At 37.8% G+C, this 16,812-nt stretch overlaps 1 protein-coding gene across 5 annotated transcripts in view; it reads left to right on the forward strand.

Moving 5' to 3' along the window:
• Positions 1 to 16,812, forward strand: part of ACSL5 (acyl-CoA synthetase long chain family member 5) — a 630,479-nt gene that overhangs the window by 474,495 nt on the left and 139,172 nt on the right. For all 5 annotated transcript variants that reach the window (XM_044055842.1, XM_044055844.1, XM_044055845.1 and 2 more), the window contains exons 14-15: positions 10,580 to 10,675; positions 14,811 to 14,883. In XM_044055842.1, coding sequence (XP_043911777.1) covers positions 10,580 to 10,675; positions 14,811 to 14,883 — 169 coding nt within the window. The remainder of the gene's footprint in view (positions 1 to 10,579; positions 10,676 to 14,810; positions 14,884 to 16,812) is intronic.

Genomic DNA, 16,812 nt, shown 5'->3' on the forward strand with positions numbered 1-16,812 from the left:
CTGGGTTATGAATCTGTCCCTCCAGCATGTCCTATTTATTTCAGTGCTGAGGTTCAAGTCTCTCGAGCGTGTAGCTCGATAGGATTTGGATTTTCTGAGGTGCAGCATGTCCATTAATTCCGGGTTGGACATGGCTTTATACGTCAGGCACAGATCGCCTCTGAACAGGCGGTATGCCACTGAGTAGAGCTGGAGTTTCTTTAACCGGGCAGCATATGGCATCTGTTTGAGCCCTTTGATCCTCTTGGTGAGGTACTTTTGGGGTCTTTCCAGTTGCTGCAGGTGTCTGGCAAGGTACATCCCAAAAGGGGCATTGTACTCAATTATGGGCCTGATGAGGGATGAGTAAAGAGGCACGATGACCTCCCCTGATCTAGATGTGAATCCCTTCATGATTAGGTGGGCTATATAAAATGTTTTTCTAACCACTTTGGCCACGTGGTTGTCAAATGAGAGATTGCTATCAACATGGGTCTCCAGGTCCCTAATTACTTCTTCTGTATTTAATGGATTACCACCTATGTGGTAATTTGTGGGCACTTTGTTTTTGCCAAAGGGGATGACTATACACTTTTTGGCGTTTAGCTTGAGGCCATGGCTCTGGCACCAGTTGTCTGTTTCTATGAGGCCCTTTTGGAGGATGCTTGTGTCGGCTGGAGAGTCTATTATGGCGCCCAGTTTGCAGTCATCTGCGAACTTGGTCAGAATCCGCAGAATCCTTTATAAACGCATTCTATGAACACCTTCAGGAATGCATGGATCATGCGATCCCAAATAAAACCAAGACCCAATCCTCCAAAGGCAGACGTCCTGTCTGGTGGACCCCAGCCATAAACAAGCTATACAATAGAAGGAGGAAGCTGCTAAATGATAGAGCAAAATTCCAAAAAGGGAAGGCATCTGTGATCAGTATTAGCAAAAAACTACGGGCACTCATAAAATCGTCTAAGGCCAGCTTCGAGAGAAAAATTGCACAGGACACTAAGGATAATCACAAGGCTTTCTTTAGTTATGTTAGGAACCTGGGTGGTAATTCCCAGATATGCTCAGAATTAGTCCAAAATGACAAGAAATACACCGAACCCACAGACATTGCCAACATCCTAGCTGACAGGTTCAGTGCAAACTTCTCCCACCAAAAGGGCAAATATCTATTCCAGCAGAGTGCTGCCCCCCTGACATCTCAGATGCTCAGGTAATAGCCGCCCTCTCCAAAGCAAAAAACAGCATCAATGGGACCAGACGGTGTCCCGGGCTGTGTCCTACATGAACTCCAAGAAGAGTTAAACCCAAACATAAAACTACTGTTCAATCTCAGCCTTACTACAGGATATGTACCCAAAGAGTGGTGTACAGCAACTGTGGTCCCTCTCCACAAAGGTGGTGCCTCAACGGATCCTGGAAACTATCACCCCATAAGCCTGACTAGCTTGGTCTGCAAAGCTATGGAAAGGATAATCATGGACCTTATAAATAAAGATATTGGGGACCTACAGACACTGGATCCTACCCAGTTCGGCTTTGTTAAGGGCAGATCCTGCCTCTTAAACCTGGTTGATTTCTTTGAAACAGTCACCAAGGCCATTGACGAGGGGAAGGTGGTCCACACAGCCTACCTGGACCTCGCAAAAGCCTTCAATACAATACCCCACTCGGGCATTATAGATAAGCTCACCAGCTTAAATATAAACCCCTATGTCACTAGATGGGTTGCAAACTGGCTCAAGGACAGAACCCACATGGTTAGAATTGCTGGAGCCATGTCAGACTCCAAACCAGTTACAAGTGGCGTCCCACAAGGCTCAGTCCTGGGACCTCTCTTGTTCAGTATATATTTTTTATATATATTATAGAATACTACTAATTTCACACAGTGACATATGTGTAATGGTAGTATGTGTGAACTGAATCCTGCAGTGAATGCGTTTAGTAATACATGTGGCTTTTGCTGTGCAGACCATGTCCGAATTGTTTATTAAACTTACTTTTCTCTTGGTAGTTGCACTGAGTTAAGTCACATAACATAATTATCCTGTCACTGCAGCAGTTTCAGGAGCTACTATTGGCTTAAAGAGTTGCAGTGTTAATTGGATTTATTCCATCTTCCAATAATTATTTGGCAGTTGTTCTGATTAACATATGATCTTGTTTGTTAAAACCCTCTTGTGTGTCACTAACTTGTAATATATTAGCCACTCGCCTAATATAAGATTAGCCCCAAAAACCTTGATTCATCACCACAATTTAAATAAAACTTTGAGAAATGACTGAAAGCAGTAGAATGAAAGTTATGTCTAAAATCAACATTTTAAAGTAATAAAACTACCAGCAGCAGGATGGTTACCTGTACAGTACTTCAAGAGGTACACTGCAAATTTGCAGGCCACAAAGAGTCATGCTTGTACAAAAACACTGACCAATACCCTATAGTTCAAAGATGGAATAAAATGTCATGAAGCCTGTCCTTAGAATGTTGACAATACCTTCTCAAAAGAAGCTCTTAACCAAAGCCTGATCCAAAGTCATCTGTCAGTAACAGTCCTCCTGACGTTGTATCCAACATCATGATCCTTACGACGCTTACCGAACAGAAAATATGCTTCAGGATTCAAAGTGCTTCCTTCAATCTCCAGCTGCTTTGCTTCTGGTGTGTGTCATCAGTGCTGCTTCGCATGAAGTCGTGTACTCAATTCAAACTCCTTACAAGAAAAATCTATTATTCTAAAAATATCGGCCGTACCTCACAAACAAAATTAAGGAGAGTAAAAATAATACAAAAAGACTCGCTTCTCTAAATTCAAATGATTATTGATGAGTGCACACCTGCAAAACAATCATTCCTTTCTTTGCTATCCTGTCTCATACTTCATGTCCCACATGCTTATATCTATATTCACCCATACCCCAGGTTGTGACCTGTTGCCTATGGGGTCCCCCAGCATTAGAGTCAGGCATGTGCTTTTTCTCCTTAGCTGGATAACGCTATCTAGTGAAGTCATAGTGAGAATACAGTAACCCTAATATACCTGTTTGACTATTCCTCAAATGGCAAAAGGGACCATAAGGACTTTTAGCCTCTTCCAGGAGGCAGACTTGCTAGCTGATGATAGAAATTGGGACTGTACATAACAGAAATAGGGTCTATATTAGATCACCGAGCGCTTAAAAAAGCGAACGGTGATTAATCGAACCTATGTACGTGAAAGTTTACAATTTCGAACTGTCAGAACAGTGATTTTTTTCCTAGAGAAAAAAAATCACTGCTCCAACAACAACAACAAAAAACATACTTTAAACATTACATTAAGTGGGGGACTTTGCCCCCCACACCCTCCGTACTTAAATATACCAACTCCGAGATGCACTACAGTGCCGAAAATGGCAAAGTAATGAAGCGGCCAAGCAAATTCTTTCCCAGGGAAAGAATTTGCTTAAAAGCTGCTTCAATACTTTGCCGTTTCAGGCTTCTGAGTTCAACCAAGATGCATTCGAAAGAATGCATCTTTGGTCTTCCAATAGGGAACCCAGAAATAATACCTCATCAAGGATTTATTATTGAATTATTAAGAAAGGTATTTTTTTTTTAATTGAACTGCAATTAATTTCTTAGTTGTGGCGAGTAGTTGGGGAGTAAGTGCTCATTTTCATTAAGTATGAGCTGGTCACTGACTTCCTAATATCTGTGCACATAGCCCAGAGAACACTTTCTTTTTTTCCAATATACAGTTCTAAATGGGAAATCTGAATTTCAATATTTTTATCAGGATTATGTCTTCTGTTGTAAGCACAAATGTTTTTAATGCTTTACTTTATACAATATACAGTTCTGAATGGGAAATCTGAATTATCTGAATTTCAGTATTTTTATCAGGATGATGTCTTCTGCTGTAAGCATAAATGTTTTTAATGCTTTACTTTGTGTTTGTATCTTGTCACGAAGTGCACATTGGTGCCAAGTGCAGCCTGTGTGCTAGTTTGGAGCAATTCTTTTCTCCTTATCCTGCACTCACTTCCAGTTAGGCATTTCCATAGTTTAAACCACTAAACAGCTGCAGACAGTGGTCAGAAGGCATAATTAGGAGAATTACAGAATTCAACATACTGATGTAATCTATCCTGCTTAATGCTCTGAAAATCTCTATGCTGTTAATATACTGATAGTCTACATGTATCTCACTGCATATTGTATTATACATATTGTCACCTCTACTATTGTAAATACCTACATTACTCTAGTAATACTGCTGTAATTTATTGTATTCTAATTACTTCCTGCTTTTTGAATAATCTTCTATTGAAATCCATTCATTTATTATGTATTAATATCGATTTTTAATTTTTAACTGTTTTTTTAATTATTTTTTTAATTTTTAAATGTTTTTTTAATTTTTAAATGTTTAATTTCAATTTTTATTTTGTTTCACTGGAGCTTTTCTCCCCGGGCCTCTACTGAAAATGGAAATATATCCAGTTAGAGTAGCCCGGTTAACAAATGTAAAATAACAAATGTAAAATAAATAAATAAATTAATTAAATCGTCCTACTGGCACTGTACAATATGCATTTACTACCTGCCAGAATTAATGTGTTTATCTGTATGTAATTTAGGCATACCTCTCATACGAAATATTCACCAAACTCCACCTTGTTCCAAATCACTTGCCCAGTTTTACTTCAACGGCTATCAGTTGTGTCTTACTGCACGGACATTATGCACCTTGTATCGAATGCTATTCTTTTAAGCCTTATTTGTACATCTTTTGACGGCACTACAAGTAGACATAATGTACATTTGTAGCCTCCTACACCATGCTAAAAAATGGACCCTCTATGTTTAATATACAACCAACTAATGGATGATAACATTTACTGAAAAACATAACAGGCTGTAGTAACAGTCAACTAATCTGACTGGGTAGTGAAACCTGATTAACAAGAACAAGTGTGGTGTTATTCACCAGCACCTAAATGCTGATTTGACCCTATATGATGAGGGAATACATTTCCTCACAGATGCTGAAAAGTATCTCGGCATGCAATGCACTGAAGCAAAGAAGATAATGTTCTGTTGTTTAGCCAGGCTGTATAACCTGATCAAGCTTTGTTGGATTACATACACCTGCCAGCCTGGACCACATCCCAAAAAAAAGTACACCAAAGCATCACAATGTGTGCATGGATGGAAGGCAACAGTTGCCATATGTGTACTGTGTACCTACAAAATGTTTTTCTTTTTTGTTCTTTTTATGTATTATTGTGCATAATGCTTAGATAGCTACTGAATGCTGATGGGTATTGCTTCATATAAGGGTACCATTGAAATGACAGAACTTCACCTCTGTTTGAAGATACAAGGCTTCCTGTGGAAAGGGAGCTGGGAAGGGCCACAAAGGTAGAGTCGAGACAGGCTCAGCTTTCAACCCTACCTTATGAGGTTTGAGGGAGGTAGCTAAGGAGGCACCTGATTCTCAAGGAAAAGTGTAGTCTGTATACTGGAACAAAGGGTTACTGTTTCATGTAAGAAAGACAGCAGTAGCATATGCAATTGATATTAACAGTCACTGCAACCTAGAATTAAAGTTAACTGCAATTGGAGGAATAAATAATAGAAGGGGGCATTTTATTTAGTTTGCACAGACTTGAGAGGTTGCTGGACTTGCTGGGATAATGCAGGAGTGCATTTCTGGGAGTGTAGACATGGTGCTTTTTATGTAGGGCTAGGGTTTTTGAGGGAATGTTTTGATATTAAAGGGGTCTAGGTTGTAGACTTCTTTTTAGTTTTATGATGCTTTATGGGGGATGCTTACACAATCATTAGCACAATCATTTGTTGAACTTGGATCTGCTGGGAAAAAACCTTTGGGTATTCAACAACAGAGGAGGGTTCATTTCAGCATTCAGCATCCCTACAAGCCAAATATGTGCCAGAATGTGGGTTTGACACATAAACTCATGTCCCCTGGTGTATTTTGGTGTTCTTAGAAATTAACTTTCAGAATTTTATAAGAATGTTCCGGCATGACCATGGGGAACTGTCCTATTAAATGGCTTGCTGAGACTTGCATAGATTCTCAAAATGAGATTGAAGGAATTAAACCAGTGACTACAGGATGAAGCTTATTAGCAATTTGCAGCTTTAACTATCTGTGCTAAGCTGTCATACCAACCTTCTTGACAATTAGAAGTGTTAGCTACAGAGATAAAGTACTTGCGGGAAGTAGAATCTGTAACCATTCAGGCAGTGCTGGATTATGGGCCTTATGGGCCTGGAGCTGAAAATTGTAAGTGGGTAATTTATTTGGTGTAACAATAGCATATGCTTTCATAGAAAATTTGGAGTAGAAGTAGCAGGGCCTATTTCACCTCCATCATCCTCCCTATTAATCCAAACCTGTATTAACCGTTTTAAAATTTGCTAAGCTGAGAACTCGGATCTGTACCTTAACCAGGTACCAGTTCAGTTAGCAAAGATTTACTATGACAGAAAATGTGAAGATCTTATGACATAATGGTGATTGCTGTAGAAACTAGATTGCAAAGGTTCATTACTGACAGCCAAGCACTAGGTAACGGGGGTTAGGGATGCCACCTTTTCAAATGCCCAAAGTGGGACATTTTTTGTAGAAACATGAGATTTTGCAGGACAAAACAAGGACAGAACTTCACTTTTGTAGCACTTGAGTTGCTTACACTACTTCATATAACATTTAGGTGTTTCAGATATAAAATAATAGTTTTATAGAACTATGAAATTAAACATAGGAACTATTTTATGTCCTAAACTCTTAGGAATTTTCCATGTTATAGTTTTTTTTTTTTTTTCCTCAGGACACAACTGCCCAAATAAGGATTGTCCTGCTCAAGGAGGGACAGGTGGTAACATTAATGGGTGTTGCATTAATTATGCCAGTGTTACACAGTTAAAATCACAACTGGACAACAGGAATAATGGATGTGATTCCAATGATGTTTTTAGCTGGCAATTTTTGTTTTGGATGACAGCAAGTAACTGTGATATAACACGTTACAGTTAATTTCATAGGATTCTTCACTACATCCAGAATAAACATCCAGGAGTCTGAGCAGTTGGTAATATTCTCAGATCACTCAATAGCCATCAAACAATCAGTTTCTGCTAGTAACTCAAATTCATGCTATCCAGTACTGGACGTCTGTAAGACAACAGTTAAACAGTGGCACGGCCCATCAAAACTCGTTACAACCACGAGCAATGGTGAGCGACTTAACGTATAGCTCTAGAAGTAATGATTATACCATTTCATAACATCACCTAATAATGACTTACACACTAAGGGGTAAGACTGCAAGGACTTACATATAAAGGGTGGATATAACAATTAACAAATAGTGCCCATCTATTACTGTAGCCAGAACATGTTTTGTTGACACAGATGTTTGTAGCTTATAGTATAAGTTACTTACTATTTGTTTCTTAGTTTCTGACCTTTCTTTTGTTAAGGAATCTGCCTTTGTAGACACATGACTTATCAGATGAGGAATTGAAAGCACAACTGCAAGTAGTCAAAACTTTTTCAGATGATATAAGAATGTCATTTTGTCTTGATAAATGTGCAAAAGCAACCTTTAAAGCAGGAACGCTACAGCACTAAGAAAACCAGTTTGGGAGAAGAATGTGATCTAAACAAACTTGAGCAAGAAGGAGTGTATAAGTATTTGGGAAATAATGAAGGATCAACAATAAAACATGAACAAATGTGAATAAAACTCAGTAAGGAATATTTTAGAAAACTTAAATTAATCCTGAAAACAGCATTGACATCTAGGAACAAAGTTTAAGCTATAAACCAATTTGCTTTTCCTGTCCTAACTTACAGTTTTGAAGTGAGTGACTGGCCCCAAAAGGTGTTGGATAGATTAGACACAAAAACAAGAAGGATGTTTCATGCTCATCAAATGATTTATAAAAATCAGTGCATACCAAGATTATATATTCCCTTTTCCGAAGGAGGGCCTCTTTGAAACTGATTGCATGTATAGATCTGCAATTGTGGGACTGCATACATATCTGCTGACCTCACAAGACCCTAACATAGTGAATGTATTGAAACATGAGAAGAATAAATCAAAGATGACTTCCCTTCTTAGTCTAGTAGAAGCATATCAGGGTCAAATGCGAATGGAAATCAAACCAGAAGTACATAAAAACCAGGCAGCAACTGAATGTGCCAAAAAACAAAAGAAAGAATATAAGATGAAGGATCAGATAAGAAAGCAAGAAATGTGGAAAATCCATTGCAAGCATAGAAAACTCTTGAAGCAACCTCATGTTGATCAGGATCGAGCACAGGAATGTTTAAGAAGAGACGAATTCAGACCAAAAGGTGAAAGGTTAATATTAGCGGCCCAAGATAGTGGACTACATATATGTTGGTTTACAAAGTCCATTGAACATTTGGGAGATACAGACAAATTAATGTTTTGTAAAACATAATTGGAAACAGTTGCACACCTTGTTACTGGTTGTCACATACTAATGGCAGAAGGACTGTACACTGAAAGGCATAATAACAAGTCAAGACTGTTGCACTGGGGATTGTGCAAACATTATAATATTGAAGTAGCTGAAAAACACTGGAAACATGAGCCACAAAGCATCATAGAAACTGATGAAGTCTGCATCACATGGGATCACCCATTACTAGTGATTCAAAAGATAGCTGCGGAAAAAAAACAGATATAGTGGTCCATGAAAAGAAGACAAAAGTAGCATTGATCATTGAAATCACTACACCCAGTGACTACAGTGTCTTGCATACAGAGAGACACAAAGTCATAAAGTGTCAAGATTTGCAGGCAGAAATGAGAGCAATGTGGAAGAAAGATACCCAGACAGTTCCAATAGTAGTAGGAGCAACGGGTCTTATAAAAAAGAATCTACAATTGTATATAGATATGTTACCAATACATATAACTCCATACGGATTGCAGAAGGAGTCATTACTGGGCACATTGCAGGTGCTGCGAAGAGCACTTTTGGCTGACGAAGCAGTACTAATTTCATGAACTTTAATCATACTTTGACTTAGGAATGGGGTCCATTCCCATCATGGTATTAGAAACCCAAAAGATTTGGCGAAATTAAAAAGGTAAAATTACAACACAAATCAATCAGTAAATGTCAAAAGCAGTTTTGGATATTTTATGGTTGCAAAGTATTAATTACTTTGATGTTAGAAAGATAAATGGGAGTGGAGGCATTTGTGTAGGAAATTACCCTGGAAGTTAGTTAAGAGGGAAGATAGATAATTAGATTCGACTAGGTATCTGGAAGATGGCTGTCTACCCATAAAAAGCGAGAGATCAGGTACATGCATGAAGATTAACCCTTCATTTGTTAACCAGGTACATGCACGCCTCTTTTCAGAAGTAACACCAAATTACAGGTCTGCTTAAGTGATTTGCATAGAGTCCCACAGTTTGAAAATGGAGACAGAGGGACTCAAACCAAGAGCTATGCAATGAAACTCATTCGCACTCCTTTGCCTAAACCCTTTGAGCTGCCTGCAGGGCAGAAACGATAGACATGGGCATGCTTAACTAAAGGATTAAATCAATAGAATTGTACAGCTGCTACGTTTATACAGAAAATTCAACTCCTTTAATAGTTCAAAATTTAAGTAAGGAACCCAACCTCCACAACAACAACAAGCAGCTAAGTGAAACGTTGTTTGCTTAAAACTGCTTCAGGAAGTGGGAATATAAGGTGCAAAAACAATCTGATTTGGAAGGTTCTATTTTAAGTGTCTCACCACTGAGCTTTATAACACAAGCACTATCTATTGATCTATTGGTATAACACATGACTACACAATACAACAGCTATGACCCTGTCCCTTTATATATAGTGCAGTGCATTGAGCAGGCACCATCTTTGGGGTACAGTTCACTGAAGTCAGGATATTCTACAGCTTACACAATTTAGTGTAGGCTTGGCTTAAGAAAGAGGGTTGAAAGATGCTGAAAAGTCTATGAAAAAATAAGAGGAACCATTTATTTAGACAGATTAAAACATTTTAAGTGTATTATCCCTGAACTTTTGCACTGTAACATGGGCATCATCTAGTGGTACAACACACACACACACACACACACACACACACACACACACACACACACACACACACACACACACACGCATGCACACACACACACACACACACACACAGATTCATATGATTCTAAGGCAACTGTAGCATGTTGCTTTTATGTGCAGCAAACTGGACTTTATTAAGCAGAAAACCATCCACAAGTGAACTTCTGTGAAGTTATAGTCCACTTTCATTCATTCAACTTCATGTGAGACTTGCTGTGGAATAAGGGGTGCTCACAGAGATAACACTCCCTCATCTGTCCCTCAAAACAGTGTTGGAATTTGGAGAAAATATCAATTCTCACTTTCAGGCATCTGTGGGGAACGGATTCTTGGACAAAGTGGGAGCAGTGTCCATACACAAGACCAAGTTGTCACACAGCAAATTAACTAAGCTGTTTATACTCGCAGATGTTTTGCTGTTAACCGTTGTTATGTTTTCTTCAGGCAACAACAGGTGGACGGATACGTGTGATGGTCACGGGGGCTGCTCCAATTTCACCGAATGTCCTCTCTTTCCTGAGAGCAATCCTGGGATGTCATGTAAGTTAGAAAGTTTTCTTTTAATCAGTTAACTTTGCACCTTGCTCTCTGTAGCATATGAAATTAATAGCCTAACTAGAAATAGTGAAAAACTGTATAGTTCCTGTATATTACAACTATGGCTGAAACAAGTTATTCTTTTTCAAAAAGGGCACATTTAAAGAGAAGTGCAGAAATGAAGTTAGAAAGTGCACATATATGTTAACTACAGAACATTACAAATACATTAAACTATATTTTATCCATTTGCTTATCTTTCCATTTTTTTACATGGAGAATGCATAAGTAAATAAGCATGTGACTGAATATTTTCTACAAACTCAATTATTAGCTTTCTCTCGTTTTACAGATAGTGTTGTTGCATTTTTAATGAATTATCTTTGGGGGTTTATCTAATTCAAACTATGACCATGAGAATGTGATTCGATGCTGAATCACTATGCATCCTACAGTTTTCTCTGTCCACTAACGTACTGTATGTTCACTTTAGAATTTTCTGTGTTTTAACTGGTTGAAATGAGTATCTTATAAAAACAGAGATATTTTGTACTAAATATTTCCCAGTAAAATTATGCACTTAAAATTGTATATTTTCAGGAGTTTCTCTTCCAGTAAAGTATTTAGCCGCATGCAGTAGACATTATTATTATTTTACTGCAGACCTACTATAGGTATTCACTTGTTAGTAGCTCGTGACATACTTGCTTACTGTCACTCACCTGAAAATAAAAGTGCTCGAAATCCCTCTAACTCAGACTCTCATAACTGCTTAACTGCTTAGCCCTCCCAAAATCCTACCCTATAATTCTGTATTGCCCTAAAAGAACCCTAAATCTATCCTTAAAACTTCCTTCCCTCTCCCTAACCCTTCCTGCTTCCTAAACCTAAAAATCACCCTCATGTTCCGTAACCCTAAGAGCTCCTTCGCTCTCCTTAACTCAAGAACTACCTTCCTGTTCCCTGAATGTAAAACTCCATTCCAGAACAGTGCCATAATCCCACTTCTACCCCCTCCTACTCCCCCACCATAGTTGATGCATTTAGCTCACTAAGACTTGAATAATGTGTTCAGGAAAGCTGTGGCAGCTGCTTGCCTGAGCTCATATTTCAGTTCAGGTGCAAACAGCAGCCTACCCGATCTACAAGATGTTTGATGTCTTGACTTTGAGACAGTACTCTTTGCGCACCTGCAACGATCAGTGCATCTGAGGTTATCATATCATTAAAACATAATTAATAATAAGAAGAAGAAGAAGAAGAAATTCTAGTATAGTGCAAAGCAAGATACAGTGAAGCACTATTCAACATATGGGCTAGGGGACACACTAGCGTTTGCACGTCTGATAAAACTCTCAGTAACATATACACAGGGAAAAAGTACATCCCTTATGATCAAAAATGTTTGTCCTGCTGCATGTTATCCTAACTTCCTGAAAAGGAAACATGTTAGTTTGTTTCAAGCAAGGTTTGAATTCTACACACATGTTGGCAAACCTGATTGATCAAACACATCAATGTATACCATTGTTTCCATTTATAATATTTTAAGAATATAGTTGTGCAAGTATATATCCAAAGGAAAAAAATCTTTCAGAATAGATGTTCTGTTTCTGGATGTGTTCTACTGGACAGGCAAAGTTAACCCTAAAAGTAGGGAAAAAAATACAATTTCCACAGTTAATTTTCCAGTCTCTCCTCATATGTAGTTGGAAAAGAGAGGGAAGGTGAGTGAAAATACACATGCAAGCAGTGGAAATACACTACAGGAGTAAAATTAATATAAAATATATATTCACAGTATATTACTTTAGATCGTGTTTGAATATGCAGAAACTTTTATTTCTAAACTGGCTTGTGTAAGACACAAGCCTCATTTTTAAACCACATTTTCAAAAGTGAAGAAAGAAAGAAACAAATCTATGTAAATAACTGGATTGGTCTGCATATCCAGTGGATAAATTAATGTACTGGTTTTGGTATTTCTACAGGTCGCCGAGTTGAAATTATTTGAGTGTCAGTTGCCCAAAGCCCAAAATGATAAAGAACACAATGCCAATTGTTGACTTCCACAGGAAATCATAGCCAGTGTGAGTTCTAAGTATGTTCCATCACTGGCTCTATTTTCACTAGAGATTTCTCCCTTCTTTGAGTTGGTGCATCCATGGAGTTTGTATGTATAAGTTTGTGGGAGGTTATGGGAAGCTTACACCACATCAGAGGGTCCAAAAAAACAGTTTAACTTTTTCACCCTCCTGTGTTTAGTATGTTAGTTTTCAGTGTTTATGATGCTCGGGGTTTGCCACTTGACATTTCATGATCGAACCACGTCTGTCCTACATCCAAACCAGTTTGCAATCTCATAATTGTTTCTCTTGCATTGTTATGTTCTTTTTCAGAATTACTATAATTTAAATTGTGCTTCACCAACTCAACATCATCTTGGCGAAGTAATATTCCTTAATGATTTTCTTGTTTTGAATATAATTCTTTAAGCTTGGTTGCATTTCCGAACAGTTTAGTGTTTCCTGTTTGAAGAAACATACATGCCTACTCCAGTGACTATAAGCAGAGCCAAGGTTTATAACTTGTACAATCATATCTTAAAAGGAAAGTCCCCCTTTTTTCACAGAGCATTTACTATATGCCAAAATCATCTGTTATGTAATGCAGTCAGTGAATGTCAAAATGCACCTAACAGGTGAGATAGTCACTGAATGAAAAGTGCACATTCATATGGGCCATTAATTAATGACTGATGAAACATAATTGCCAGGTGAGGCATTCACTGACTGTCGAAATTCACTGACCAAATGGTGCTCACTTGAGTGCCACAGCAAACTTGCCAGGGCCTTTATGGATGGCACTTACTCTAATTTGCCTGTAGTCTGCACATGACATGCATTCAGTAGTTGTGTGTTTACATGGCACTACTTATGTCATAAATATAAGGGCACTTCCTAGTCATTTCTGAAAGGGGACACTTGTCTCCAGTGGGCTTACCCAGTTAACAAATAAATAAAAAATGTCAAGTGATCACTTCAGAATTTTCTCCCCAGATACTCTGTAAGGAATTTTTAAAATTGAACTTGTTACACTCCGAGAACATTTTCCCAGTTAAGTCTCTTGCTTCTCCATCACTTCCCCAGCATTTGCTATCTACATGAGAAAAAATTCTCTGACGTCTGCTTGAGGTATAAACAACTTATCGCAAAAACCCTGTAATTAAATCAAAAGGTGCTTCAACATAGTATTAGTTTAAGGGTGTGCATATGCATCCAGCGTATTGTACATTTTTTTTATATTTTTCCCCTAACAGATTTGTTTGTTTTTCAATTGAATTGTACAGATTATAGGTCACATTAAAGGTTGGCAAAGTTTTGAAAAGATTTATTGTGGTCTCATTGTTTTATATCACAAAAACATGGCATATTAACAGGGGTGTGTACACTTTTTATATCCACTGTGTGTATATGTATATATATATATATATATATATATATATATATATATATATATATATATATATATATAGTTTACTTTCATAATCCAGAAGTGCCTTCAGTTGAATGGTCACATCACCAAACCAGAATGCCAATAATAAAAACGTCTTTTCGTCCCTTGTTGAACCATGTTAATATCAATGGTTCGACATTCGCTGTTATGGAAATCTGGCCATTGGATTACATGTGCCATTTGATGTTCAGTCATGCAGATCGCTATGTATCCGTTTGATATTTAACCATTCTGAAACAGTACTTCAACGGTGCACCATTCAACGTAGTGCACTTCTGGATTATGATAGTAAGCCTATTTATAGTTGGTAAATAAAGATTATTTGCAGCATCCCAGCTACTGCTTTTTTTTCCTTGATAGTTGTTTTACCAGGGAATACACAGTCTTGAAATTTAATGCCTTTCAATTTGCTCCAAGTGAACATAATTTCACTCCCACAAGGTTTGATCCTATGCCTTACTTTGAAAGCAGAAATAAATTATTTGTGTCATATTTAGCAGATACTAGCTAGAATAGTAATCATCAACACATAGTACAGTTTTCTTAAAATATATAGTAGGTATATGATTACTTGTATACAAACCTGGTTATCTGGTAACACAAACCTCATTTCTCTCATCAGATTTTTGAAGCTTATGGGCAGACAGAATGCACAGCAGGATGCACATTTTCTTTGACTGGTGACTGGAGTACAGGTAATGAAATTTTCTAGTTTTTCTAAAATGTCCATCATCTATGGTCACTATCAGAGTAGGATGTAGGATCTGGGAAACAATATTTTAATTGCATAGGACCGTGTAAACATATTTCCAATCTGTTTAGAGACACATTATGACAGCAGGTCATACTTAAGTACCTTACTGCTGCAGATCTAACATCATGAATGTGATAGTGACAAAAACCACACCCTGCACCTGTTTATAAGCTGCCTATTGAAATGTAGGCACTCGTAATGCCAAGTGACAACACACCTTACAAAAGGCTGAAAATATAGGAGAAGAGTAAATGTAGAACTTCCCTCTTCTATTTTAGACTTGTTTTTTTTGCAGGGGCCAAGCCCCCCCTGCACCCCCTGATGTGTGGGGCAAGCACCCCCCCACACTCAAACTTATATATACCAACTCTGAGATAAGCATACCTCAGTGAAAAGGGAATATTCCAAAAAAAATGGTCTTCTCAGAATTCGTATACATAAGTCTGTTTTTTGGCCTTTCAGTCTCCATATATTGGGACTCACTTAAACAGGTCCTGACATTTCAAATGGTTATTCTTTTCATATCTTCATTGAAATATTTTTTTTTCCTTTATCTTAAATTCTGGACTCAGTATAACAGATATAATCATAATATGAAAACAGTAGAAATGAAAACTAAGAAAGTGTCAAAGGATACCATGCAGTGGACTGGCATTTCACTGGGGGCTTGTTCCTTCCTTTTACCCATTGCTTGTCAGGATAGATTAGGCTCTGGCCCCTGTAACCTTGATTTAGGAGGAAGGAGAAATCATGTAAAGGCATGGATCATCAATAAAGGTAACAAGGGAGGACTGGAGCTTGTGTAGTAGTTAAGGTATGCATAGAAATTGTAAAAGGGGAGATATATATAGATACATAGTTATAAATTAGATATACACACACACACACACACACACACACACACACACACACACACACACACACACACACACATATATATACGTGTGTATTATGTATAATATGTATTTGTTAATGAGTTACTACCTGCAGTCCAGGGTTTGAGTCCTCCAACCTCAATTTGCCTAATGTGCAACCAAACAAATCATTTAAGCAGACGATGCTCCTGAGTTGTCGCTGAAAAGGGACTTTTGTGTCCAGTGGGCTTATCTAGTTAACAAGTAAGCACACACACACACACACACACACACACACACACACACACACACACACACACACACACACACACACACACATTGTGTGCTATGTGATTGTTAATCCTGTTTGCCACTTTACATCTTAGCCAGCTCTGTAAAATGTTTTTTTTAATTTACTACACTGTTAACAAAATAAAATTAAGATAATGACCTGTGAAAGATTAAATCACAAAAAATGTACTTTCTTCTAAGCCTGAAGTTCCAGATTTACATAAATAAAATCAGCTGGTCTGATTCTTCATCTTCTGCAAAAGGGGAAATGAGTATATACAACCAAGTAATTTCAACAATAACCCAGTCTGATTTCTTCTTCACCCGTTAGACTGTGTCAAGGTTAGTCTGAATTATCTTTCTGTCTGGTGATGCATTCCTTTTCTAGTCTCACTCCCCTCTACTGACTTTCCTGAAGAACCTAATTATTCTAGAATGATTCACTTTGGGGCAGGGATCAATTCTTCAGGAAAACTGTCCCACTAGGATTACGCACCAATATATTGACTTCTACCACCTGCATTTTAATTAAAAAATTGTGTTGTCATGGTGCCAAGTAATTATCTCTTCCCCAATGTATAAAAATGGTCATCTAGAATTAGCACAGCTGCTGTTTTTGTAGATCATTTGCATTTATGTACTTTATGATGAAGAGGTTCTGAAGTCACCAGGCCCTTTTCATGTCTTTAAGTGTTGTCTCCCAGAGACTGAGACATATGTTTTTT

This window comes from Protopterus annectens, chromosome 14.part0 (assembly GCF_019279795.1).
Source record: "Protopterus annectens isolate FY-2018-M chromosome 14.part0, PAN1.0, whole genome shotgun sequence".
Taxonomy (NCBI): Eukaryota; Metazoa; Chordata; order Ceratodontiformes; family Protopteridae; genus Protopterus; species Protopterus annectens.